The sequence below is a fragment of the Anser cygnoides genome, chromosome 1 (genome assembly GCF_040182565.1).
Source record: "Anser cygnoides isolate HZ-2024a breed goose chromosome 1, Taihu_goose_T2T_genome, whole genome shotgun sequence".
NCBI lineage: Eukaryota > Metazoa > Chordata > Aves > Anseriformes > Anatidae > Anser > Anser cygnoides.
In genome coordinates, this window is record NC_089873.1 from 188587732 (window position 1) to 188613142 (window position 25411).

At 36.6% G+C, this 25411-nt stretch overlaps 1 protein-coding gene across 3 annotated transcripts in view; it reads right to left on the minus strand.

Annotated features, from left to right (window-relative positions):
• Positions 1 to 2058: 2058 nt before the first annotated feature.
• PDS5B (PDS5 cohesin associated factor B) overlaps positions 2059 to 25411 on the minus strand; it is a 111821-nt gene continuing 88468 nt past the window's right edge. Inside the window, exons 25-35 of one of the 3 annotated variants that reach the window (XM_048048072.2) lie at positions 22133 to 22337; positions 17589 to 17703; positions 17064 to 17196; positions 15659 to 15778; positions 15280 to 15342; positions 13722 to 13867; positions 9993 to 10098; positions 6336 to 6778; positions 6143 to 6244; positions 3762 to 3903; positions 2059 to 2956 (exon numbers count right to left, since the gene is read on the minus strand). In XM_048048072.2, the coding sequence (XP_047904029.2) occupies positions 2921 to 2956; positions 3762 to 3903; positions 6143 to 6244; positions 6336 to 6778; positions 9993 to 10098; positions 13722 to 13867; positions 15280 to 15342; positions 15659 to 15778; positions 17064 to 17196; positions 17589 to 17703; positions 22133 to 22337 (1611 nt within the window). In that variant the 3' untranslated portion in view covers positions 2059 to 2920. The remainder of the gene's footprint in view (positions 2957 to 3761; positions 3904 to 6142; positions 6245 to 6335; positions 6779 to 9992; positions 10099 to 13721; positions 13868 to 15279; positions 15343 to 15658; positions 15779 to 17063; positions 17197 to 17588; positions 17704 to 22132; positions 22338 to 25411) is intronic. The other 2 variants (XM_048048074.2, XM_048048075.2) reach the window with 2 other exon arrangements.

Here is a 25411-nt window from a genome sequence, read left to right on the forward strand (position 1 = left end):
AATTGGCAGAGTCAAAAATAATTAATATAGGAATCCAGATTATCCTAGGTGGAAAAGGCGTACCTACACTACAACTGTCAAGCAATTTCATTTATTTCTTTCCTGTTCATGGATTAGCTACTCCTAAATATTAATAATCTCAGTTGGTGAAAAGTAAAAAAAAAAAAACATGCTTCTGGAATTATAGTGAATTATTCTAGTATGAAGATTACAGTCACTGTTTGCATTTTACATATGAACTACAGATCACTGAAAGTTTCCTGTTGCACTGCAGCAAGAAGAAGAAATTTAACACAAGTAAGCTTAATTTGCTGCAAAGTACAGCAAGATACTTCGGCAATCTCATAAAAATTTCATACTGGAACTTGTTACAGTGAGTTCAATTTGATCTTTTAATGTAATACAGTACATTTTTATAAACTTAACATTATCATTGCAGAAGAGCATGCTAACTGAATGTTAGCAATTTATCTTTTATACATAATTATACTCTACTGTAGCTACTGTACGCAGATCTCAAAATGTTAGTACATAAAATATTCATTTTCTTTATGAGATGAGAATGAACTTAGAAGAGGTTTGAATATAAGAATGAAATATTTGCTGTGCCTATTTCTCAAGAAATAATGAATTACACATTATAACCCAAGAAATCAACATTTAAATTGCAAAACTATAGTTTAAAATTTACATTAAACATTATGATCAGTAATGTGCATCAATATTTGATGAAGTTTAACCTAACCATGTTTATGCACATAAAGCCTCAAGAGTCTGCAGCAGTTTCAACATCAATTTTTCATATTTTTGTATAAAATGGACTTAAAGATACATCTTCCATAAATGTTTTCAGTGCAATTCAGTCAAAGAGGAAAATATAAAGCTAGTTTTCAATCATTTTATACCATAAAGGAAAAACAAAACAAAACAAACAAAAAATAAAAAAACAACTTGCATTTGCACTGCTGAAGCCTAAGTAAGCCAGTTCAGTTGTGCCAGCTATTTCAAAGTCAATTCAAACCAACCATAATGGCCTTTTTAGGCAGTATTTCCCTCATACCTATAGGTATAAATGTTGAAAAGCTGAATACTGGGGTGTAGGGGGGAATTAAGCAGAGGCATAATAATCTAGTTGTTTAAAACACTTTTTACATCAGTAACGAAAAAATACATAATGAAAAAAGTCTAAAAGTTTCTTTACTAGTGATATCATAGTTCAGAAACGGGCAAATCCGTGCTTCGGTCTTATCCTTTCCTCTAATCTTCACAGGCCACCTTTCAACTATAACATATTTCTTGATGGATTGTATGAAAATGCTCCACTATTCAATGAGATTACTTTTTTGTAAGTTAGAAATTGATTTTTTCATATGTTGTCAACGGTGGGGAACCAGAGGGAGAACAGCACCTGAAATTATAGTATGTGCTTGGCTTAGCATAGTGTAGTAACCTATACATTTTGGTTTTCAAAGACACAGTTTGTAAACTGTAAAACTGCATACAGGATACTGACTAAGTATTTTGTTTCTTTTTTTTTTTCAGATTATACCTAAAAACACAAATACAACCTTCTCTACGGTAGCATAAAATAAAAATGGAGCTTCATTCAAATCTTGAATACCTTGACTGCAATCATCAACAACTTGACTGCAATCATTCAACAAAATCTTAGCTCTTCATACCAAAAAAATTTGGCTCACAAAAAAAAAGAGAAAAGTACAATAAACTTTCAATAGAAGGTTCTCTCATGAGGCAACCTACCATATACTACTGCTAGATACGAGTTTCCAAAAAAACATTACATCCCATTTTCAGCACATTTTTCATAAACATGCAACTTCACTATAAAATACAAAACACTTGGCTCTCAAGAACAGCTTTATAAAGACACACTGCATCAATAAAATTTTTCTTTGTGATTAACTTTACATTGTAATAAGAACTGTATTTTCACTAATGTTTATATATCAGATTTCGTATTATAATGTAGTAATAATTTGCTCTTTGTGAACATCATGTTCAGAAGGAAATATCTATACACATTAACATACTAGACTATTAAAAACTCAGTTACAGAATTTTATTGATACAGTAGATTAATAAAAACTGATGGGGAAGATAAAATGGGGAGGGTATTCAGTACATTATTTAATAACACACTTTTAAAATTATAATATTTTAAATCCTTTTTGAATTTTCAATGCCACTAGAAGTCCAGAAAAGTCTGGAATCAATACTGAGGCGTAAAACAAGTCAAACAACTTCTTCCACAATTTGCATCTCTTGTATTATTCTATCCAACATTGTTCAACTGTAAAAGAAAGTAATTTAGCACCTCTGATGATAGGTAGGTGCCTAAAGGTAAACACTAGGTTAGATTCATGAAGGAAACAAACACTATTGCATTTCTTCTTCTTCTTCTTAACAAATAGTGGCAAAAGTGGCACTATTTGTTCAACTGATTTTTTTTCACAGTTAAATGTCAACAAGAGTACAAATACGAACACTGACAGATATTGCTTGAGATCAATTTTTAACAAACTCTGTTCCTTTTTAAATCAATAGATCCAATAAACAGTGGGGCACTGTCAGTTTAAAGCCGCGGATAAAAGCTATACAAGCACTTTAGAAGTCAGAAACATTAAAAAAAGAACTATTTACAGTATTCTTCTTTAGTTCATATGTCTACAAAGCCAGCGCACATTACACTTCACAAAAATCCACAGTTAATGATATCAACATGTGTGTGGCTAAAGCTTGTGACCTAGGGACTGCAAATGCAGGGGCAGTAAAAGTAAAATAGGCTTTGTCTTTTTTCAGCAACCCCATTTGTGCACTAACAGCTTCGTTCAGTCTCAAGCTTTATATTAAAAGCATTCTTCAAAGCTTTCACCTGGAAGGCTGATAACTACATGCTCACTCATCGCCTTTCCCTTTTCGAAGTTCTGCGACGCACCTGTTTGGGGGAAAAAGAATTTTAAATATTTAACAGAAAAAATAAGTTATGAAAAAAGTCAAGAATAAACATAGTTTATGGGAAAAATGCTTACTTCATCATAGTATTTAAGTAACTGTATACAGTATCATTAATCACTCGTTTTATCATAGGTGCAAGCCTTGATCAATGGCCTGGACATAAATTTTAGTATTAGTAAGCCTGCATCTTTCAAGTGTTAAAAAAAAACAATCTAGTGTCCTCAGATCCTCAGATACTTCAATCATCAGATTTGTTGAAAGACATTCTCAATTACATCTTCAGTATTACTACTAACACCTCTAACATATTTGTAGGAATTAAATACATAAACTTATTTTAACATATTTGCATATGCTGGTAAGAGGAAAAAAATGGTTTAGAATTCTGCTCCAAGTTTCTGTAACTGTTATCTGATGCTAATCATTTTGCATTCCTCTTTTGCATAAAGAAACATAACTCACTATTATAATCTAGCTGACAAAAATAGGTACGAGCTGCCTAGAAAATAATTCCCATGATGTACTAAGCAACTCAGATTAAAAAAGCTACACAGAATTCAATATTTAAGATACTTGACAAAAACTGATATTTTCTGAGAAATGCAGATTGTATAAGAAACTACACTGCAGTGCCACTATAAAACACAGAGGTGGCAAACACCTCATTCATTTTCAAGAAGGAAGGTTAAGTTACGGGGACACTTACAAGAACAGGGTAAGTCAGTCAATACAGAGAGGACACTACAGATTAAAAAAAGAGAAAAAAGCTAAGGAATTTCTCTTACATTGATTGTGGAGACTTCCTCTTCTTCCATTACTTCTTCCTGGGGAATGTCATCACTGACAGGTGAAGTACTCTGAAATACATCCATCTCTTCACTAGATTCATTCTCCTTACTGGCTGCTTGTTTGGAACGTCCTGCACGGCTAAAATCAGAAGGAAAAAAAGATCAGTTTCACGCCATATGGGTCTGCACATGTATAAACTCTGGAAGAGAACAAACATTCCTCTTTGTAAGAACAGCAGCCTTAAAATTTCCATTTATATAGTACATATTATATGCCTTTCTAATTTATCTGTAGAAAGAACACTAGAGGTGTAAGTAGGAGGATGAGCAACAGCAACTGGAAACCAAATTCTTCCAGAATAAAGAACCAGGAGTACAACGTTGAACCATTTTTGCATCTACAGACAGGACAGATATTCCTCTTCAGTGTCTGAACACATGCCAAGAAGGCTGACACACAACAGTAACCAGTGACCAGGAAAAGGCAAACAGACAGCAACTTTTATTTATTTCTTCTTCTGAACAAATAGATGTCTTCTATTTCTTTAGCAGTTTATACACCACAGAATTTAAGTAGTTGCATGTATATTTTTACAGACCTAGAAGAACTCGCATGTTGCTATTTATGAAATTAACACTATAGTGGACCTAAAAGCAAATCTTCCAAGCTAGCTCATGCTAAGAGCTAGGGATAATCGGGATACTACCTTAATCAGGATAATCAAGAACAATCACTCAACAATATCTTAAGTCAGTTATTAGAGCTGAACCATGAGCAAAAAAAACATTCCAGCTGCTGAAAATGAGAACTAGTCTCCCCTACATCCTCCCGACCTTAAAAGAAAATTAAAAATAAAAAAGACAACTGGATATGTATCCAAAACTACAGCTGCACTCACATTACCATTTTGGTTAGTGTCATTAGCAGAGTTTGAAATCAAATCACTGAATCATCCCACTTACTGCACTTTGGCTTGGTTTGAGAAGCTGTCTCGGTGCACCCAAACTAGGTGAGGTTTCGGATGAACTCAAACCAGAAATGCTGTTTCAGGCAGACAGCAGGCTTCAATCCCCAGTGGGGGTCATAAAGATCCAAAACAACCATTCTCTGACAGCTTCAAACCATACATGTGATGGGAATGTTCAGTCATGAGAACCATGATAAAATCGGTTTAGAATAAAACCTCTGAATTACACATAATAATTATAGTACAGTTGGAGTTTCAGCACCAACCAAGCAACCTGACATCCTTTGAAAAAACAATACAGAATAGCCCAGTTGAAGCTTTCCAAGACACTGGCAGAAGTAACAGAATTGAAAAGGAAACAGGAGAATTATTAACAAGCTAGGTTCATCTCTTCACATATGAGTGAAAAGAGGTAGGAAACAGAACACTGGAAAGGCTGGGATACTGTGGGTGCAAAATGCCAAAGCAGCGGGTAGAAATTTGTGTAGCAAGGAGTTCAGGCATGTAGAAAAAAAAAAAAGACTGCTAGGGATAGGCAAACTGGACACAAATCTGGATCCTGTCAGAGGAAGATCAACAGGATGCTAAGCCCAGAAGCTAGAAAAACAATAGTGGCAACAGAATAATACAGAATGCCAAACCGAAGATGCGTGTAAGTCATGCCCTAAGGCATTTAACACCAGGTCCTGGAGAAGTATGTTGCAAATCTTTTCCATGTTCCAGTTTTTATTTTTCTGTCCACTTGTACACATCTGCTTTACATATATTGCATGTACATGTATAGAAAAGGCAGAGATACCTGTAGTTTCTACAGTAAGTACAAGAAAATGAAGCCAGCCACAGAATTTACCTTTATTTTGTAGCTCAACACACCTGAAAATTTTCTAGAACTATTATCCATAGACTATAAGCACATTTTATTCATTTGGAAATGATTCAAGTGGATAATACATTACCTTACAAGGAGGAGGCCACAAATTAGAAAGTCACTGACATTTCATTTAAGGAGAATCAGAACAGATTTACTGTGGTGAAATGGTATTGTGAAGAGTAACAATTTGATTCTTCCTCCCTGTCTAGAACAAACAGGAACACTTTTTGCTCCTGGAGTCCTAATAAAGCCTTATCCTCAAGGCCCTCACGTACTTTATTGACTTTTCTCCTAGAAGAGCAAAGCTACGTATAATGTTACCTGAGCACATTAAATTTACTTGTAGCCTATTTGCTCTAGTTTGAGATGCTCTAGGAGAAGCAGCTGGGGAAAACACTTTAGAAATAACAGTGGCAATTTATTTTGATAACTGTCAATTAAAGTATTCTGAAATGTTTTCAGGAAATGATTGTTTGGGGGCACAGAGGCATATTTTAAATTTTTACTAAACACAAATTCAGAAAATATTCACCACTTACACTTTTTTTTGCTGTGATGGTGGTGTTTTTGATGACCTTCCTCGTCCTTTCTGTGGCGTAGACTGTGCTGATTCAACTGTACTAGTTTCAGATGGTTCTGCTCTGTTTTGAGGAAGACCCAAATTGCAAAGTATCAAATTATAACTAATGTCCAAGGATAAAAATGATGCAGCTTACAAGATGACAGACTTACCTCTGCTGTGTTCTTTTCGTTGTCCTGTTTTGCCTGCCTTTGGGCTTTTGTTCGATGTTTTCAGTTTGCCTTTCTTCCTCCTCTTCCTCCTCTTCTACTGCTGCTGCTGGCGTTTGTTTTTTTTTGCTCCTTTTTGATGACTTTGCTGGTGGTTCTTCCTTTGGTGTTCCCCCATTATTTGCTTTGGGAGGGCGTCCTCTTCTCCCTTTCTTTGGTGGACTGTTCTGTTCATCCTCACTTTCTATTACATCATCTTTTAGCCTTTTTTCCTCTTGCCATTGTGTTTCATCAGATTCTGAAACAACTGCAGGTCTCTTCCTTCCCCGTTGACTACCTCTAAGTTTCTGCTCTTGTCCCAGTTTATTCAGGTCATCTATGCTTAGTTTCTCTTCTGAGTCTGTGATAGTTGGTTTCTTCCTTCCTCTAGGCTTCTCAATCTCTGACTGAAAAGTTAAGATCACATCTTTAAGTTAAAAAATTAAACTGCCATATTGAACCGTCACACACACAAAAGCTACAGACCTCCCCGCAACAAGACAAAGAGCCTTCAGGTTACACAAGAAATTGAGATTGGCTACCATATTCATTTCTAAAACCTTTTCAAAAGTATAAAAACATGTATGTATATATATAAAATGCTAAACAAGAGAGAAAGATTATTTCAAAGATGAACAGTTAAATCACATAAGTATATTAGGTCTTCCTCCTCTGTATCCTCGACTATGGCAAACGCAATTGGTTTAAACATTCATACCTACATTTTTATCATTAGGAAAATATAAAGATAATATATAGGATGGGAATGGTCAATTTGATGCTTAAGCTCTATTTTGAGTTGTGGGGTGTTTATGCCCTGCACACTCCCATGCCAGCAGTGGCAAGGCATTAAATACAGGAGGTGGTGGGCAACTTGGATTTGTAACTGTAGAGGAAAGCACAAGAATTAGTAGTAGTTGCCAAAGCACTGCTACCACAGTTGCACTGAGACTCAGTATTTGCTCTGCTCAGCAAAATATTACATTAGAAGAAAGGTAGAACCCTTTCTGAATCATAAGCTTTCAGAACAGAAACTGTTAAAGAAACTGTTAAGGAGAATGTTTGAACAATGATGACATATTATGCCAGTTCATGGTTTCAGTGACAAAACTGTTGATCTAGATCACAGCTATTGTTATTCCCTATTCTATTTGCTTTTGCAGTGAAAGTTCCCATCTGTCACATTGCAACTGCTTTTACCAGGTAAGTACAGTTGTATCTATGAGTCTCAGAGCAAAGTTTCTCCCTCAGGTGAAATGTTCTGAAGCCTTAGAACTAGTATATTATTCTATGCTATAATCTGGACAAATAACCTAAATAATAGTGACATCTCTAAAACCTGGACTTTCTGGTCCCCAGCGGAAATTCTGCTTCTCTGTTAGTACTTGTTATAGTCTGCTCCCTAGCCCTAAAGAAACAAAACTGAATTCTGAATCACCTTGAGCAGCTTCCTTACATATTCAAAATGACATACAAATGCCCTCAGAAGTATGTGAAATACTGCATTATATTTGCTTTATCACTTAAGTTTTGTCAGTTATGAATTCAACCTATATCTTCTGAACTACTGCATGTCAGCAGCCGTTTGGACTCTCAGATCTTTCAGATTTACAGCTGACGCAACATATCAGAACAGAAACTATTTTTTTTCTTTTTTAAACAAAGTTGTTAATCTGTAGCAAAAGAATTAGAGCTTTCAACAACTGCCTTACTTTCCCTAATCTGAATTAAACTGCTAAAATAGTTTTGTAATTAAAATAAGTGAAGTTTACTAACAACTTACACATATTAGTTGGTGTTACATCATTTAAAGTTTGTTTTTAGAAAGAATGCATGTATCTAGATGGCAAGATTGGTCTGAAAAATCTAAAGTTGAAAGGAAAGCCAAGTGTAAGAAAGCAAATTCCAAGGTTATACTATGAAATATTGTGCTTAAGGATAGGGATTTTTTTAAACTGACAAAAGATTCCTTATTTTTCTTGTTTCATTACATGTCGGTTTCCTACAAGATACTACAGCTTAATTGGTTATCTACACTTCAAGACAAGCAAAAATTCAGGATATTTTTACTAGGCAGTAGCCTTCTATGTTCCAAGCAACCCAGAAAAACACAACAGACTGACATAACAGAAAAATAGAGAATCACAGAATATCCCGAGTTGGAAGGGACCCATAAGGATCATCAAGTCAAACTCCTGGCACCACACAGGTCTACCCAAAAGTTTAGACCATATGACTAAGTGCACAGTCCAAGTGTCAGACAGTCTAGCAGTCAGACAACTAGCAGTGACATCAGATATAGCACATCCTTAATAGATTTCAGAAAATACAGTTGTAATACATATGATCTTGTTTGTATCATGTTTCATGCATATCCCAAATTACTACAATTACTACAGACTGCCAAAAGTTAACGAGGAACAAAAAATGAAGTTCACTAGTGGCATATGAAAGTCTTATTTGAACGGTTCTTAGAATTAAGACTTTTCTTTGGTGTTTTTCTGCTGTATTCTGATATAACACACACGTAAATATTGCTTGAGATTAAATGTTTAGCCTGTTTATAATTTCAGTAAATGCATTAGGTCTATAACTATCAGTTAGCTAGCTTACTCTGACTTAAAGCCTGTGGCAAATCATACAGCACACAATCAGACAGAATAAAACCATGCTACAACTTATACTTGTAATATCTACTACTCAGAACCAAGCATTTTTCCTGCCTTCAAGTACAAGTTATACGCAAAAAAACAGAATCCATATGGCTATTCAGAAAACTCTTCTCTGAATTTCTAAATCCAATGTCAAATCATGATGCCCTCTTGTTATTCAAGATAACCAGAGAACTGGCAGCTGCTATTCCTTAGAGCTGTTGAAAGAAAAACACAGCTGGCTGGAAAAGGAGAACATGCCTTAGCATCAGTGATGGGACAATACCAAAAAAGGTGAGAATTATAATGTATCAACACTGCAATTGAGGTATTACCACTTTGCTAGCTACAAGCAAAGAAACCATATATGAAACAGAATTTTACAACCTCAGAAGGCAATCTGAAATCTAAGACAGGTTAATGTGCTCCCCCACAATTCCTGTATAGCTGATCATTCAAGTTAATCCAATTAATTCTTCCACAGCTACATTTTAACTAACCATCAACCACACACAAAAAACCTACAGTATACTGGGGAACAGAAGCCCAAGCTAGCTATCAACTTGAACGATGTAACAAATACTTCACCAATGAATCCTGAACATGAGGCAAATCATGGACTAATTGTCATCGACCTAACTCTAGCAGAATCTGTTCCCGTCTATATCCTGCAAATTGTAATTGGCAATCTTGAAAGCTTACAAAAATGGTCAATATGATGCAAAGGTAACGTATGGTACACATGTAAAACAGACAAATTGGAAATTTTTTTCATCACATTTTCACCTCTAACTCTAAGCACACTTTTCAGTAGTTTACAAAATTAACTCAGTTTCATGTAAAATATCTGGATTAGAAGAACACGTTTTCCTGAATCATACAAAATACCAGCACATTAATTTAATTTTTATTTTAAAGTCTTGGTGATTTAAAGTGAAACAAACATCTGTAACGCAACCAAACAGCTCACCCTTACAAGATCAGTGTCGTCCCTTTTGTCAGTTTTCTTCCCTGGTAACGGCGAAGTCAGTGTGAAGTCTTCATTTTCACTGTGGTCCATTTCAGTACTGTCAAGCCTAGAATCAATAAACATTTGTTCTCTTCATTATTATAATATAGCAGGCAATTATTAAAAAATATATATATTAAGAACAACCTTCAGAAGAAATCTATTCCTAAGCCAAATCTGGCAGAGAGAACCTTTTTCTCTGGGTACTACAGTTATCACGTGATATCACAAAATAGAGCACCTAATTCTCAGAACGAGGATGTCAATCATAAGCCAAATTGATCATCTTTCTCAGTTAAAACTGAGCTTTTTGATACAGACAAGCCTTAAGGAGATAGAAGAGATTTGTGTATTTGTATACATTTGCATAAACTTCATATTCCAATCAAAGATCCCCAAAGACCAACTAAAACGTAAACACTTCATTATGGTGAGGTCCAGGCAACCGAGCAGCAAATTTAAATTTCAGAGAGCAGTTCATCCCTCAGCTTTTTGTTATTTATGGCAGCATATAATATGTAAGCAATTACACTTTTATTTCAGTTTCTACATATGTAAATGTGGACAATGGTACTTCCTGCATATATAAAACACTGAGACCCACATATAAAAGGTAATATACAAAAGCCAATACACAAGAGTAGTTTTTTGGGTTTTTTTTAGATCTGCCCTGAGGCTGGAATAAGGGAAAAAAGTTGCTTTTAAGAGCGAAGATCTTTTTACAGAAAATAAATATGCTATGCATTAAAAAGACAAGTGGTATTCAGATACACAAGCTCTCAACTCCCTGTCCTGGGCACTGCCTGGACAGAGAAAGACATTCTTACGTCTACAAGTAAAAAAAAATTGCAATAACTTACGGCAGGTTTTATACATCACCTTAACAGATGTAAGCTTGTGTGTATGTATTCAGTCATATTAAATAGGAAATACCATGCATACTGACTCATAGAATGGCTTGGGTTGGAAGGGACCTTAAAGATCTCCTAGTTCCAACCAGCCTAGTGGGATGCCACCCACTAGATCAGGTTGGCCAAGTCCCCATCCAGCCTGGCCTTGAGCACCTCCAGGGATGGGGCATCCACAACCTCTCTGGGTAACCTGTGCCAGTGCTTCACTACCCTTACAGTGAAGGATTTCCTCCTAAGGTCTAGTCTAAATTTATCCTCTTTTAGTTTAAGACCATTCCCCCTTGTCCTATCATTATCTACTCGAGTAAAAAGTCCCTCTCCATCCTTTTTATAAGATGCCTCTAAGTACTGAAAAGCCACAATGAGGTCTCCCTGGAACCTTCTGTTTTTTGGGCTGAACAGCCCCAGCTCTCTCAGCCTGCCCCCATCGGAGAGGCGTTCCAACCCTCTGATCATCTCTGTGGCCCTCCTCTGGACCCGCTCTAGCAGCCCCACATCCTTCTTGTGCTGGGGGCCCCAGACCTGAACGCAGCACTCCAGGTGGGGTCCCACAAGGGCAGAGCAGAGAGGAACACAATCCCCTCCCTCCACCTGCTGCTGGTCATGCCTCTATTGATGCAGCCCAGGATGCAGTTGGCCTTCTGGGATGCAAGCACGCACTGCTGGCTCATGTCGAGCCTTTCATCCACCAGAACTCCAAAGTCTCTCTCCACAGGGCTGCTCTCAGTGAGTTCTTCTCCCAGTCTGTACTTGTGTCTGGGATTGCTCCAGCCCAGGTGCAGCACCTTGCACTTGGACTTGTTGAACCTCAACCAGTTGACATGGGCCCACTTCTCCAGCCTGTCCAGGTCCTTTTGAATGGCATCTCTTCCTTCTTTGGTATCAACCCCACCACCCAGCTTGGTGTCATCTGCAAACTTGCTGAGGGTGCACTCGATCCTGTCTATCTCATTTTGGGGGTTGGATCTGATGATCTCTCAAGGTCCATTCCAACCCCTACAATTCTGTGATTCTGTGATGAAGACATGGAAAAGCACCAGTCCCCAAGACCGACCCCTGACGGACACTGCTTGTCACTGGCCTCCACCTGGACATAGAACCATTGACCACTACTCTCTGGGTGTGACCTTCAAGGCAACTCCTTATCCACTGAATGATCCACCCTTCAAATCCATATCTTTCCAATTTAGAGATTAGGATGTCACGTGGGACAGCGTCAAAAGCCTTACAGAAGTCCAAGTAGCTGACATTGGTTGGTCTTCCCTTATTGACCGATACAGTCACTCCATCACAGAAGGCCACCAGATTGGTCAGGCATGATTTGCCCTTAGTGAAGCCATGCTTGTTGTCTCAGATCACCTCCTTGCCCTGCATGTGCCTTAACACTGCATCCAGGAGAATCCATTTCATGATCTTGCTAGGCACAGAGGTGAGGCTCATTGGTCTGTAGTTTCCCAGGTCCTCCTTTCCACCCTTTTCAAAAATGGGAGTGATTCCTTTCTTCCAGTCACGGGGGACTTCGCCTGACTGCCATGACTTTTTAAATATGATGAAGAATGGCTTGGTGACTACATCTGCCAATTCCCTCAAGACCCTGAGAGGCATGTCATCAGGCCCCATAGACTTGTAGTTAAGTTGCATCAGGAGGTCCTGATCTTGCTCTTTTCTTAGAGAGGGAGGGACTCTGCTCCCCAAGCCCCCGTCTAGAGTTTCAGGTTTCTTGAGAGATGTGAGAAACCTGACCAATCAGTTTAACTTAGGTGAGCTGGGGAAACCATGAAGATGACAGAATAGGTTAGGCTGCAAGTGCAGTATTTTTTTAAATAGACCGGATGTAGAACAGTAAGAGTCTCAGATTAATTTCACAGGATATGAAGAAGCTGGATTCTAATCTGTCTTTAGCCAGTAGTGTATTTCTGCATATGAACTTGTGTGACTTGTAAGAAATAAGTCTGTGTGATTTTCATGGAGTTGTAAGTATTTGTTGAAAAGCACTGCACAAAATTCAGACTAACATTACATATTAAATAGTCACAGAAGAATCAAATGATTTTAGTCTTAGTTTCAAATATAATTTTCTCTCAGTCTTTCTGTGAGGAAAGATGAATAGTGGGGACTATACAATTGTTAATGGTTAAACAAACAAACATAAGACACAGAGATTGATAACTTAAGAAAAAAATAAAGTATAAATACTAAATAAAGTATAAATTTTACAGATAGCTAATTAGAGGAGGACAACTCTAACACTGCAGTATGTTCACCCCTTCCACCACAGAAACTAAAATCCAGAAATGTTTATCTGCTACTTCCAGCAAAGTGCAGGACGAGTTATAGAGGAGGAAGTTAATACCAGATCACCACACTGGCCTACCAGTCCTCATTGTCTATGACATGTTAACATTACAGCAGGCTACAAAGTTCCTAGTACATGCAGATGTGTGTGTGTATATATATATGTATTAAAAAGAAAAGTGATATATATATTAAAAAAAGTATGAGGCTCTCCTTCCCTCCTTCAACCATCTATGGATGTGATTTGATTCTGTTTCTGTGATTGTACTTGAACATTTTTCCTCCTCTTCTTCTCTCTAACAGCAACTTTATTTCTGGGTTTAGAAAGCCAAATTCATGGTTTTCATTATACAATGTGCTACTATAACTTTACTTCAAAATAAGAGAATATAATTCTGTTTCCCACTTAGAAAACATTATAGAAATATTCAAAGTTTCCATTACAAATACTTGAAATATCAAAGCCCCTTTGTTGACTACCAACCTCCCTTTGATCCTTCCTGGAGAGCTTGGATTTGAACTGCTGCTGGCATTGCTTACAGTTTCCATTCGTGAAGATTTGGATTGAGACTGCTTGCCTGCTGACGAAAGAGGCTTGTTAACTGCTCCAAGAACATTGGCTGCTTTGGGCTGAAACCAAAAATATATTTCCTTTATTTTAAGCTACACATTTAGATATTGTTAACATGTACTATGCTTATTCACACATTTCACTTTCTGTGATCAGTATCTTAACTATAATATGACGCAATAAACATTTAAATATGAAAGTTATGACAAGAGAAGGAAATTGACAGAGCTGCAATCAAATACCTAGCTGCCACTAAAACCAATATTCTTTTCTCAACCCCTATAACTCTATCCTCTTCTTACTGGGTGCTCACCTGACCTTGCAGTAAGTCATTTCAGCACCTTTTGTACGGTTTGCTTTCAGCTGATGTGGCTGCCTGAACCAGCTTGCCATTTGGATTAGATAAACACCTGAACTGGCAAAACAGAAATAGCAGTAGGACAGTAATTTCAGCATCAAGCCATTAAACTGGCTTAGCTGTAATGGCAAACCATGCTAGCTTCAACTGGAAATGAATGAGAACCTCAAAAGCAAATATTCTGGAGACAACTGATGCTTCATGCACAGAGATTTGAAAATGGTTAGGCTTTTAATAGGAGCCAAAATTTCCAGACAGTGGTGAGCTTCAGTTTATTTATTTAAGTGGATTATCTTTCAGATATGCCAAATACCTCTAGCTCATACTAACTTTTGAGAGAGTTGAAAGGATTCAGTTACTCCTAAAGACAATGTTCCTTTATGCCAAACACCTGTGTACAAAAATGTTGAACAATTTAAGACCATTCCCCCGATTTCACAATATCTAGGATGATCCCTCTTCTATTGAGGTATTAGATTCTAGCTATGTCTCAAATTGGTGACAGCACCAAGACAAACAAACAAACACACACACCAAAATCCACACTGTTCAACACGCACATCATAGCAGCTTTGAATGTTCCTTTTTCCCAGATACACACCACTGATGTGCTGATTTTATTTTCATTAAAGTATAAAATTAAGTCCGGCTATAAAAGATTCACTCTGCTCTAAGTATGAAAAAAACCAGCATATCCTCTCCAAAACATAAGAAACATTGGAGAACTAAATACAGTTTAAGAACTTACATGTCTGTGTTTACAGTTTAACATTAATCAATAAGCGAATACAGAAAGAGCTCAAAAGCACATAGACATTCAAACTCACACTGGACATTTTTTTTGTCTCTGTTTTTAAAAGGCTTCAGACTTTCCCTACTACCACCACCACTGCATACATAGTAGCAGTCTTTCCTTCTATCCGTCTCATTCTCTCTACTTGTTTATTTTTGGTTTATAAAAACCTTCAGGCAGGAAAAACATATTTAACCTCAACTTGAAGTGTTGTTTTTGTGTTTGTTTTTTAAACTGTACAGGTCAGTTATTCTTTTTACTATTATTATTTTTTAAATAATAATATATATATATATATGCACACATATATATACACAGACCTTTCCAGGAGTGAAAAATGACTTCATTTCTGGAGGAAGATAATTTTTGGTGTTACTGAAATTCTGTAGAAAAGGCAAAAAAACAACAACAAAGTCAATGAATAAGATATATACATTTTGGAGGTAGTACTAAAAGATTTTCTTTATATCTTTTATACTTTAGAAATTTTAACCTGAACATCTCCTTAAAAAAAAGAAAAAAGAAAGCAGTGTTTGTATGTACGTATACAAATTCTTACATGTATGTGTGTTTTCGTATCTTCAACTAAATTAAGACAGGGAGAAGTCTAAAGTTGGCAAGATCTACAGAGCTCTCAAATTACAACTAACAAAGACTTAAATAGATTTATCTCAAGAGAAATTAAACTCCAAGGTATACCTTGTCAGGTTGAGTAAAATATCGTGCTGGAAGTACAGGGTCTTTAGGGGATTCCAAACTGTATGTTGTACTCTTTGACATAATGATATTCATTGCTACATCACAGACTGTGTAGAGTTTCTGTAAAAAAAACAAAAAATAATCAGAAGTTCATTGCAAATCTTCACAGAATCACAGAATGGTTGAGGATGGAAGGTACCTCTGGAGATCACGTAGCCCAATCCCATCTGCCAAGCGGGGTTACCTAGAGCACATTGCGCAGGATGGCATCCAGGTGGGTTTTGAATATATCCAGAGGAGACTTCACAGCCTCCATGGGTGACCTGTTCCAGTGCTCTGTCACTCTCACAGTAACAAAGTGTTTTCTCACACTCAGCTAGAACTTCTGTGTTTCAATTCATGCTCCATGCCTCTTGTCCTGTTGCTGGGCACCACTGAAAAGAGTCTGGCCCCATCCTCTTGACACCCTCTCCTCAGATATTTATACACATTGATAAGATCCCCTCTCAGTCTTCTCTTCTCCAAGATAAACAGGCCCAACTCTCTCTGCCTCTCCTCATATGACAGGTGTTCCAGTCCCCTCATCATCTTCGTAGCCTTTATCTGGACTCTCTCCAGGAGCCCCATGTCCCTCTTGTACTGGGGAGCCCAGAACTGGACACAATACTCCAGGTGAGTCCTCACCAGGGCTGAGTAGAGGGGGTGGATCACTTCCCTTGACCTGCTGGCAACATTCTTCCAAATGCACCCCAGGATCCCATTGGCCTTCTTGGCCACAAGGGCACATGGCTGGCTCATGGTTAACCTGCTGTCCACCAGGACTCCCCAGCTCCTTCTCCACAGAGCTGCAGCTCAACCCAAGCACAGAACTACAAGAGCTCAGATTTAAAACAAGTATCTTAAACATTTAACAGTAGCATCCATATTAAGCAGTGTATTACCAGGTACTAAAACGTAGGAGCAGAAGACAAAAGCACTGCACACTCAGCAGTTAAACAAAGCTAGCTTCCATGATCTTTCTACACTTACGAATAATGTATGCCATGGTTTCAAAGACAAAGCCAAAAAAAAACTATTTGGGAAAAGCAGAGAAGTGACAAATGTATGTATTATGTGATACAAAAACCTCGAAAACAAGACCAGGGTTTGATACATTCGCTACACAGTACAAACTGGAGACATTTCATGCATGTATTTTTCTTCCTACACTAAGCTTACTGTCTTGCACTTTTCAAATGAAATATTACAAAGCAGAAAAACTGGACAAATTAAAAAGAGTAAAAATTTCAGTTTACTTCTATCTAAAAGTAATGTTTAATAATGTTACCGAGACAAAAACAAAGCATCTCATTTCCAGAACCAGGCCAAAATTAAATACAGTTTCCAATCATAAAGTATCACGTACTTCATTCATTTTTGCATCATCTGGTCCTTGAGCATCCTTTGTCTGTTTGATGTTTTCTACCATTTTTCTGATAAACGCGTGACTGTTGTTTTCATTTTTAGCCATCAGTATTTCCAGTATGAACCACAAACACCTAAGAAGAAAGGGAGTACTTCTCATGAATATGCCAAAAAAATTCCCACCCTTAAAAATAAAAAAACAATTTTAAAAAATCACATTTCAGAAAGTTGCTTGGTATAGTTTTACTGGTATTACAGATTTAAGCAATTTCAACTCCAGCAAACAAATTCATTAGAAGAAAGAAATGAAGGTTAAGATGAGCAGAAAGTGTAGGTTCTTCTGTAAGATACTGCAGAGCATTAAAAAAGCATACATACCATTTCTAACCATATTTTACAGAAATAACTGCCATCGTTACACATACTGGACAACGTATAAGTGTACTTTTTTAAATTAAAATTTTACTAAAAATAAAAATTAAATTATTATAATCCTCTCAAACAACAGTATTAAAAGTAGTCTTACTCTTTAATGTCCTTGAGTTGTTCAATGTCTTGAACTTTGACATAATCTGGGTCATGAGCTAGAAGATGTATAGTATAAGGAACAACATACTCTGGCAGAAGTGACAAGAGTTTCTCTAAAAAGCAAAAGAAAGATGCATCAAAAGACTCTCAAGAAATACATTTTCCTACTACTTGAATATTTTCTACTACAAAAGGAAAGATCAAAATTTAAGGTTAGCATACATTAAGATAAAACGTAGGTACATGTGGGCCTATTATTTCTTCATAACGTTGCTGTTAATATGCATCTGATTGTTGATGTGTAGATGTTTTGTGCATGTAAAAACTGAGATTTTAAACATGCCTCAGGGCTGGATATTTTCTAACTATCTTGAACACAGCTAGAGTTCCTTCTACCCCCCCAATCCTTTCCTTGGTTCAAATCCTGTATTCAGAAAAACAGAAGACTGGTCACAAAATCCATGTTAACTGCTACATCTGAGACCAGCACAATTGCAGAGTAAGCTATTATTCCTTCTTTGGACACTGCAGTGTAGAGTCTTGCTGTCAAGAGAATAGAAAGAAGTGCACTTTTTCCAAAAAACAAGTGAAAATAAAGATTTGCAGTCAAATAGCCACAATGTTCTCCAAACCTACAGCCTACCTCATTTGTTTAGAGAAGAGACAGAAGGTAACCTAACAGCTATCACAGCAGCTACCACAATAAAGTAGTAGTGGACTGAGTCAGAAAGTCTCAATCCCACTTGAGCAGAGCATCTCAACTGAATTATGATATTCAAAGCATTCAAAACTTTTTCTAGCATCCTGCAAGACTTGTAGATAGTCCTAAGCAAGTATGACAGTAAAAAGTCTTCTACATCAGAACAGTCAGACGGACAACTCTCCTAAGGGGATTCAAAAAGAAAGGACTACTGGCCAAAGGCCCTCTCAGAGTCACGACCACAAAATGCACGTTCCATAAGGTAACAAATTCATAACTAACACTGTGAAGAGTGAATTGCAGCACCTCAAAGTTTGATATAGAAAACCAGAATGAAAAGGTTATATCACACAGGACAATGACAACATAAAGACAGATGAGAAAAGATCTACACTACCTTCTTCTAATGACTGAGAGGTACTGGAGGATATACAGCACACCGAAGTTATTAAACCTGTATCCTGTGCAACAGACAGGGCAATAGGCAAGGCATGCTAGTGCCTCATGAGCATTACTACAGTAAAAGCATCTGATCTTGAGTGCCAGTGACAACTGCAAATTCACAGTATAAACATGCCTATGAATAAATGCTTCAATGTACATATGAAGTAAGGGAGGAAATTCCTGGCTGTGCATTTGAAAATATCTATCCACACTTTTGAGCAAGTGATTGGTCATGAAAGACATGGAAAGTCTGGAAAGCCTTCCTTCAGTAAGCTTTTAACTACCCCGTATTAGGTTGTGAATAAGACGACCAGACTTCTGTAAATCATTATACATAATTCTATTTGAAATCTATTTTAAAATACATTAAAACAATGACAATTATTTTTTATCTCTAATATATGTTTTCATGAGATGTGTTTGAGAACTACTGTGCACATAAATTAGAATACATCATTATTGTAGATTTCACAAGACTGAATAAATAATTGCCGTGAAAAAGTCTTACTCTATCCCATTTATAAAGGTCTGCATAATGATGGTTGCTTCACAGCTTTCATAAAATACTTGAATTCAGTCATAACGGCAAAGAAAGAATTCAAAATTTATGAAGACCCACTGAAGCTGCTAAGCTTCAGAAGCTGCTAAGTTCCAAGGATACACCTTTACACAGCCAATGCAGTTGATCCAGTTAAATTACAGGAGTAATTACTACACAGAATGTAAGCCATCATGATGTATAAGAACAAATAAAACTTGAAATACAAAGAAATTGGGTGGTTATGTTTATGTAATTGAAATCCAGTGTACTTCTCAAAGAAAATTTTAATGTGTTCCAACTGACTTTCAACTATTAACTTTAAAAAACATCCTTCGCTTCTTCAAGCACTGTCATGCATTTCGTCCATCAGCTTTGTGCAGCTAAATAAGAAAAATAAAGAAGTGGTGGGGAAGAAAATAAAACAATTATGATTTCAAAATGCTAGCAAAACTGCCTTGCCTTAAGACATATCCCAGGCAAATCATTTTGCTATTATTTATGTTAATTTTGAACTTCAATAAAAGTCTCATCAAGAGCCTAAGAACAATGACCTCCTGCCTTGTATACTTTCTAAGACAACTACAGCAATAGTTCCAACAGGGTCTGGAAAACAAAGTGAACCAAATACATTTAAAAGAGAAACTGGACAAGTATTAACACACATTGTACTTAAACCCTGACAAAAATAGTATTTACACAATCTTCCTTCATCTCTAACGAAGGAAGACACTACCTGAAAGGTAGGGTGGCATCACGGACCTACAGTACAAGCTCTTGCAACTAGAACGTGCCAAAAATCCACAACAGACATCTACGAGCAGTTAGGAAAGAAATTTGTTAAAAAAATAGAAGTTTTACTCTTGTAATGTTCCTACTCACTGACTTGCAAGTAAAAGCCCAACAGTAGAAACCAAAGATTCCTATGCAAGACAAGTCCATACACAGATAGAACTGGTAGTAGATACAAAATAAAACAAGCCTCTTCTTGAGCACCCTCCACTCTGAAGAACATTTAGAGAACTTAGAGGTCTCAGTGCAATTCCTGCCATCCTGTCAGCATGGAGGAAAGAGACATTTTACTGCCTGGTACCAGTCCTTAGGAAATTTTCCTCAGGCAAGGTATATAGAAATTTACCATCTTTTCAACAAATGTTGAAGTCCTCCCAAATTTCCAATAATATCCTCATCACCTTTATTGAGTTTTCAGGAAAAAGCATATCACAAAACCATCAGTTTATAAATTCCCCAAAATAATTTCATTGATCAAAGAAGCAGATTCTCATACTTAGCTTCTTGTAGGTACTTGAATAGTAGGTATTAGTGTCATTACAGTAAGAGCAACACACACGCACAACACTATCTTACCTGGGCTTCAGTTGTACTACACTGCAGTAATGATTTTGCAAGATACAAACAGTTCAAGACTATTTATTTGTTAAAAGCTCAGACTGGTAAATCTAAATGTCATAAAGCTAACACTGTAACCCCCCAAAAATTCCAGCAATCTATATCTAATTAAAAGTCCTCATGGATAACAGTAGAAATCCATTCAATGGAATCACTAATTTTTTTTAGCAAGAAACTGTCAGGCACACTTCGAGGTGCTACTGAATTAAAAGCCACTCACACCAAGACTCTGCTTCATTTTTCCCACAGACTTTTTCATAGTAACCTCACAGTATCTATCTTAGTACAATTAGGAAATCAGCAATTATGTTTCATTGTATGAAAATTATTATATTTTCCTCCTATGTAACTGAAAAGATTTTTCAGCTTTCAAGAGGAATAGTCTTAGGATGATTTAAAGGCTTTTGCTGAATGGATTTTTCTTTTTTTTACCTGTTATTGAGCAGAGAGAAAAAGTATTGGCTTTTTTTTTTTTTTGAAGTCTAATTAACAATACACAAAAGGATTTCTCTGCAGACATTCTCTGATTTAAGTCTAAGGGGACTGAGGCACACACAGACTGGCATGGCTAATACAAAGTCTGTGATTCATAAATCTAGAATGAAATCCGTTATCTGACAGCATATGCAAGATCAGATTCACAAACCAGGTTTGGTCTACCCTAAGACAAGACGAAAAAAATCCACATCATTTCAAAAATGTCAAAGATGAGAACCATCAGTAATCCTCCAAAGAAATAAAACTTTCAAAATCTCTTACTCAAAATGCCCTGAGCTCTTCATAAAGGTCCACATTATCACGCTGATATACCAGTGTTATCATATTGTATGTGTGCAGTTTCAAGTAAGTCAAAAGGGACAAGGATTGATTTTATAAAAGAAAAATAGCTCACATCAGTTCATAACAACTTAAAAAGTATTCCTATGATCAGACTGTTGTCACTAGGAAGAAAAGAATTACAAAAACTCATCCTGAAGTACCTACAAATATAGCTCTTTGCCAGCATAAGACAAGATAAGAAGCTACTCAGTACAGCAGCTCAAAGAGCGTCAATTTAGTGCAGCATTTATAATGTCATTAAGGTTGCATATTATTAATTACCAAAAATTAATCATTGCCACTTCACTTACAACATAATTAACCATTAAGTTCAAACAGTACACATCTGCCTTTGAAAATCTGCTTCACTTCTAATATAGGCATAAGCATTTACACAGCTTTTAAAGAAATGGAAAGATCTCAGACATGCCTATTAAAAACTCAAGAGAAAATCTGGACTCTATTTTCAGTTTTCATTTAATACCTCTGAGTGAAACTTACCAAAAGTTTACAGCCACTCTGTGTAAAAAAAAAAAAACAAAAAAAAACAGAAGACAATATTTTCACAGTCTATTAACATTTACCTGTGAACTCTAGCACTTGTACCAAAAAGTGACTTCTATTCTCTTACCACTAACTGCTGCATGTTGCTTCAGATACTCCCTTCTGACATTTATGTTCTTCACAAGGCACTGCCTAGCATGAGCTCTTCTCTCTTTCACTGGATCTTTTGCACACAGTGCACAAATAGCCATATATTCTAGTGGCAGCCGTAGTCTAGAAAGCCCTTTGTGAAGTTTCTGAGCAAATATTTGTCTCACTTGGTAACATTCATCCTATTAAAAACAAAACAAAAAAGTAAACAGTAAACCTTTCTAAAAGTAACACAGGTTGTGAAATAAAACAGAAGACTGGGTAAATATGCCAAAATCAAGTTCAGACCCTGCCACCACAGAAACGTAGGAATTGTCGGAACATTTCTTTATACCATTTCAGAACAATTAAATTGAGTTAATCAACTGAAGCTTCTCTGAAGGTGAGAAGAAAAATTAAGGCTCAAGCTGTAGAGAAAGATAATGCACTTAGGATCTAAGGATTAATTTGGCATAGTACTGAGGCAAAGTTAATGAAATTGCTTACAATGGGACCACTTGGTTTGGGGGGCCGAAGGTGAACATCTGCACTGAAACACTGTTTAGTCACTAGTAACCGTGCTGATTTTATTACTGCAATTTCACAAATTTTCATCAAGACAGTAACATTAGAAACAGAATAAAATTCAACAAAATTAAAGGTCACATGCTTACGAGATTACCAAGCATTTCCACTATGATATAAAAACCTATGAACCATGACTGACCACAGAAGAGAATAACCTGTAACTAAGCGTTGGCAAAGAAAACAAAGTACGAACGGGGGCAAATGTACTCCCTATGATCTATTAGGCAACATATTTCCAGAAGAGATATGAACTTCAAAACTCTTTGTATAAAAAATAACCTACATACTTTAAGACACCATTCAAAGCCAAGAAAGGTTAACAGAAGCAGGTGTGGAAAACAGTTACTAGGAAATGCAGAGAAAAGTGTGCTGTAAACAAGACTCCCTAAGCAGCTTGACATATGTATCCTGCCAAAATAAGGTCAAGAGGAAAGATTTTTTTTTTTATCTCTAAATATGAAAAAAGAACATTAAAAGGAATAAGTACCTATTTTAGTTAAATGACAGTTTTGAAACCAGAAACAATTTAGGTTTCCAGCTATCAGCCAACAGGAAGAACAGAGACAAAACCTAGCCATTGGTAATACTGAATCTGCCGAATTTACAAATGGGATCGAAAAATGTGATTTAAAAAGAAAAAAAAAGCCTCTTCATCCCCCTAACCAAAAATTAAATCCAGAAGAAATACATCAAGCCCCATTTACATCTGGGCTTGAAGCCATAGTCTTCCTCTACCCATTATGAAACTCCAAAATGCCTTCTGTAGCCAGAGCTGACCGATGCAGCTGCAGTGACCCAAGACTACAAATCTTATCTGTAAGATACGCTCATGATCTACTGCATGGGTATAAAACCTGCCTTCACAGCAAATCCACCCCCAGAAGAAGACTAACACAGAGCCCTCTTCTGCTTGTTAACATCACCTAGGTCTAACATCTTTGGAAAGCTTAGAACAGAGTTGTGCAGAGTTGGTATGCTGACAAAGTCGTCCTCCCTGACTCAGAGGACAAAGGCAGTTAGTTCATTGCTACTGACTTCACTGCAAGACACAAATTGGCATGATTCTTATTTATTTATCTCCTAATGTGAAAAATAACCTTTAAATCACCTCAGTACACTAGTTCACTGAGAGGAAGAAGGACCAAACTCAACCAAGTTCTACATTTCTTCCAGCATACAACTACATAACCATAAACCATACATAAGCCTGACCTATCTACTTTCTGAATTTAATTGCAATTCATCAGAAGGATACCATTTAACTTTAAAAAAATACATATATTTACAAAGCTGTATGTTGCCCCTCAGACATGACCCTGATTCTTGAAAACTGACGGACTTGCTTAAACAATTAAAACACCCTCAAACAGTTGCTGAAGGCAACTGAGCAAGTTTTTTTTATGCAACTTAAGCAATCTAAAAGCGTTATTCTGAATATAATTAGAATGGCATTTTCAACAGCAAATCTTATTAAATCTTAAATAGGATCTTAAGGTCTGTTAAATACTGAAGTACTCAGCACCATGCTCAATTACTTTCTATTCTATTTCAATATGAAGCTTTGCTGACATATAAATTTGTTCTGCAAATCAAAACTTAACTGCTGGTGAGGTTACAGGTCTGGCCAAACGCATACATAATTTATTTTAAAATGACTAAAACTACATGCATTTAATCATCATAAAGTCTCTGTTTACCACCACAACCTTAACATAGCAGGGAGCAACAACATTTAATCATGTATTCTATACTTCAATCATTCCACATAGAGAATGGCATTCTCTCAGAAAAAAAAATCCAATACGCTGCACAGCACCATAGTAGAACCTGTGCAATCATTACAACTCTTAAAATTTTGCCTTTCCTTTTATTTAATCTGCTTTCTCATATGTCCATTTAAAGAAAACTTGCTGTAAATTAAGTTACTGAATACTAGAGTCGGCTGTGATGTCACCTGAGTGTCCTAATCTGTGGCTAGACTTGATTGTGCCAAGAAGGAATATTATCTATTATTCTAAAATCTTAAGAGTCTACCATCAGTAAACGAATTTTACTGCTAAGCATAAACGCATATGTATGTATAGGTACATATGCAAACATCTGAAACACAAATACACAGATAGTCTCTGTGAGAAATTAATACAGTACAACCTAGAAATGCAAAACTCACTGAAACCATTACAATTACTCTGCCTCTGAGGATCTGAACTTGACAGTCTGGCAGAAAGAAAGAAAATTGTAGGAAACCTCAAGAAGATCTGGAGAAGTTACTTATAAGTATTCATAATCCATTAGGTGCCTCAGGGAGAAGTAAAGGCAGAATTCCTGTCCCAAAAGAGCTTAAAATCTAAAGTTTGTTAAATATGAAGGTCAATCAGATTCTGCAGAATTTACAAAGTTTACAAGACAGGAACATGGAGGATCTCTACATCTCTACTTACAATTTGAAAGTTACTTCCCTTCTGCTACTTGGGGCTCACAGACAGAAGTTCAGGATGACAACTCCCTATATCTAGAGAAAAATCTCTCCTACCTCTTCTGCTATTTAAAGGATGCCAACTATCTTCGAAGGCCTCCACATTCGAAATGCATTCTACCCAAGTATCAAGAAGCAAAGTTCTCTGTTGTCACCACAGTCCAACATACCCAATTCTCACCCAAAATAGATTTCCGGGATTACGTAGGACAA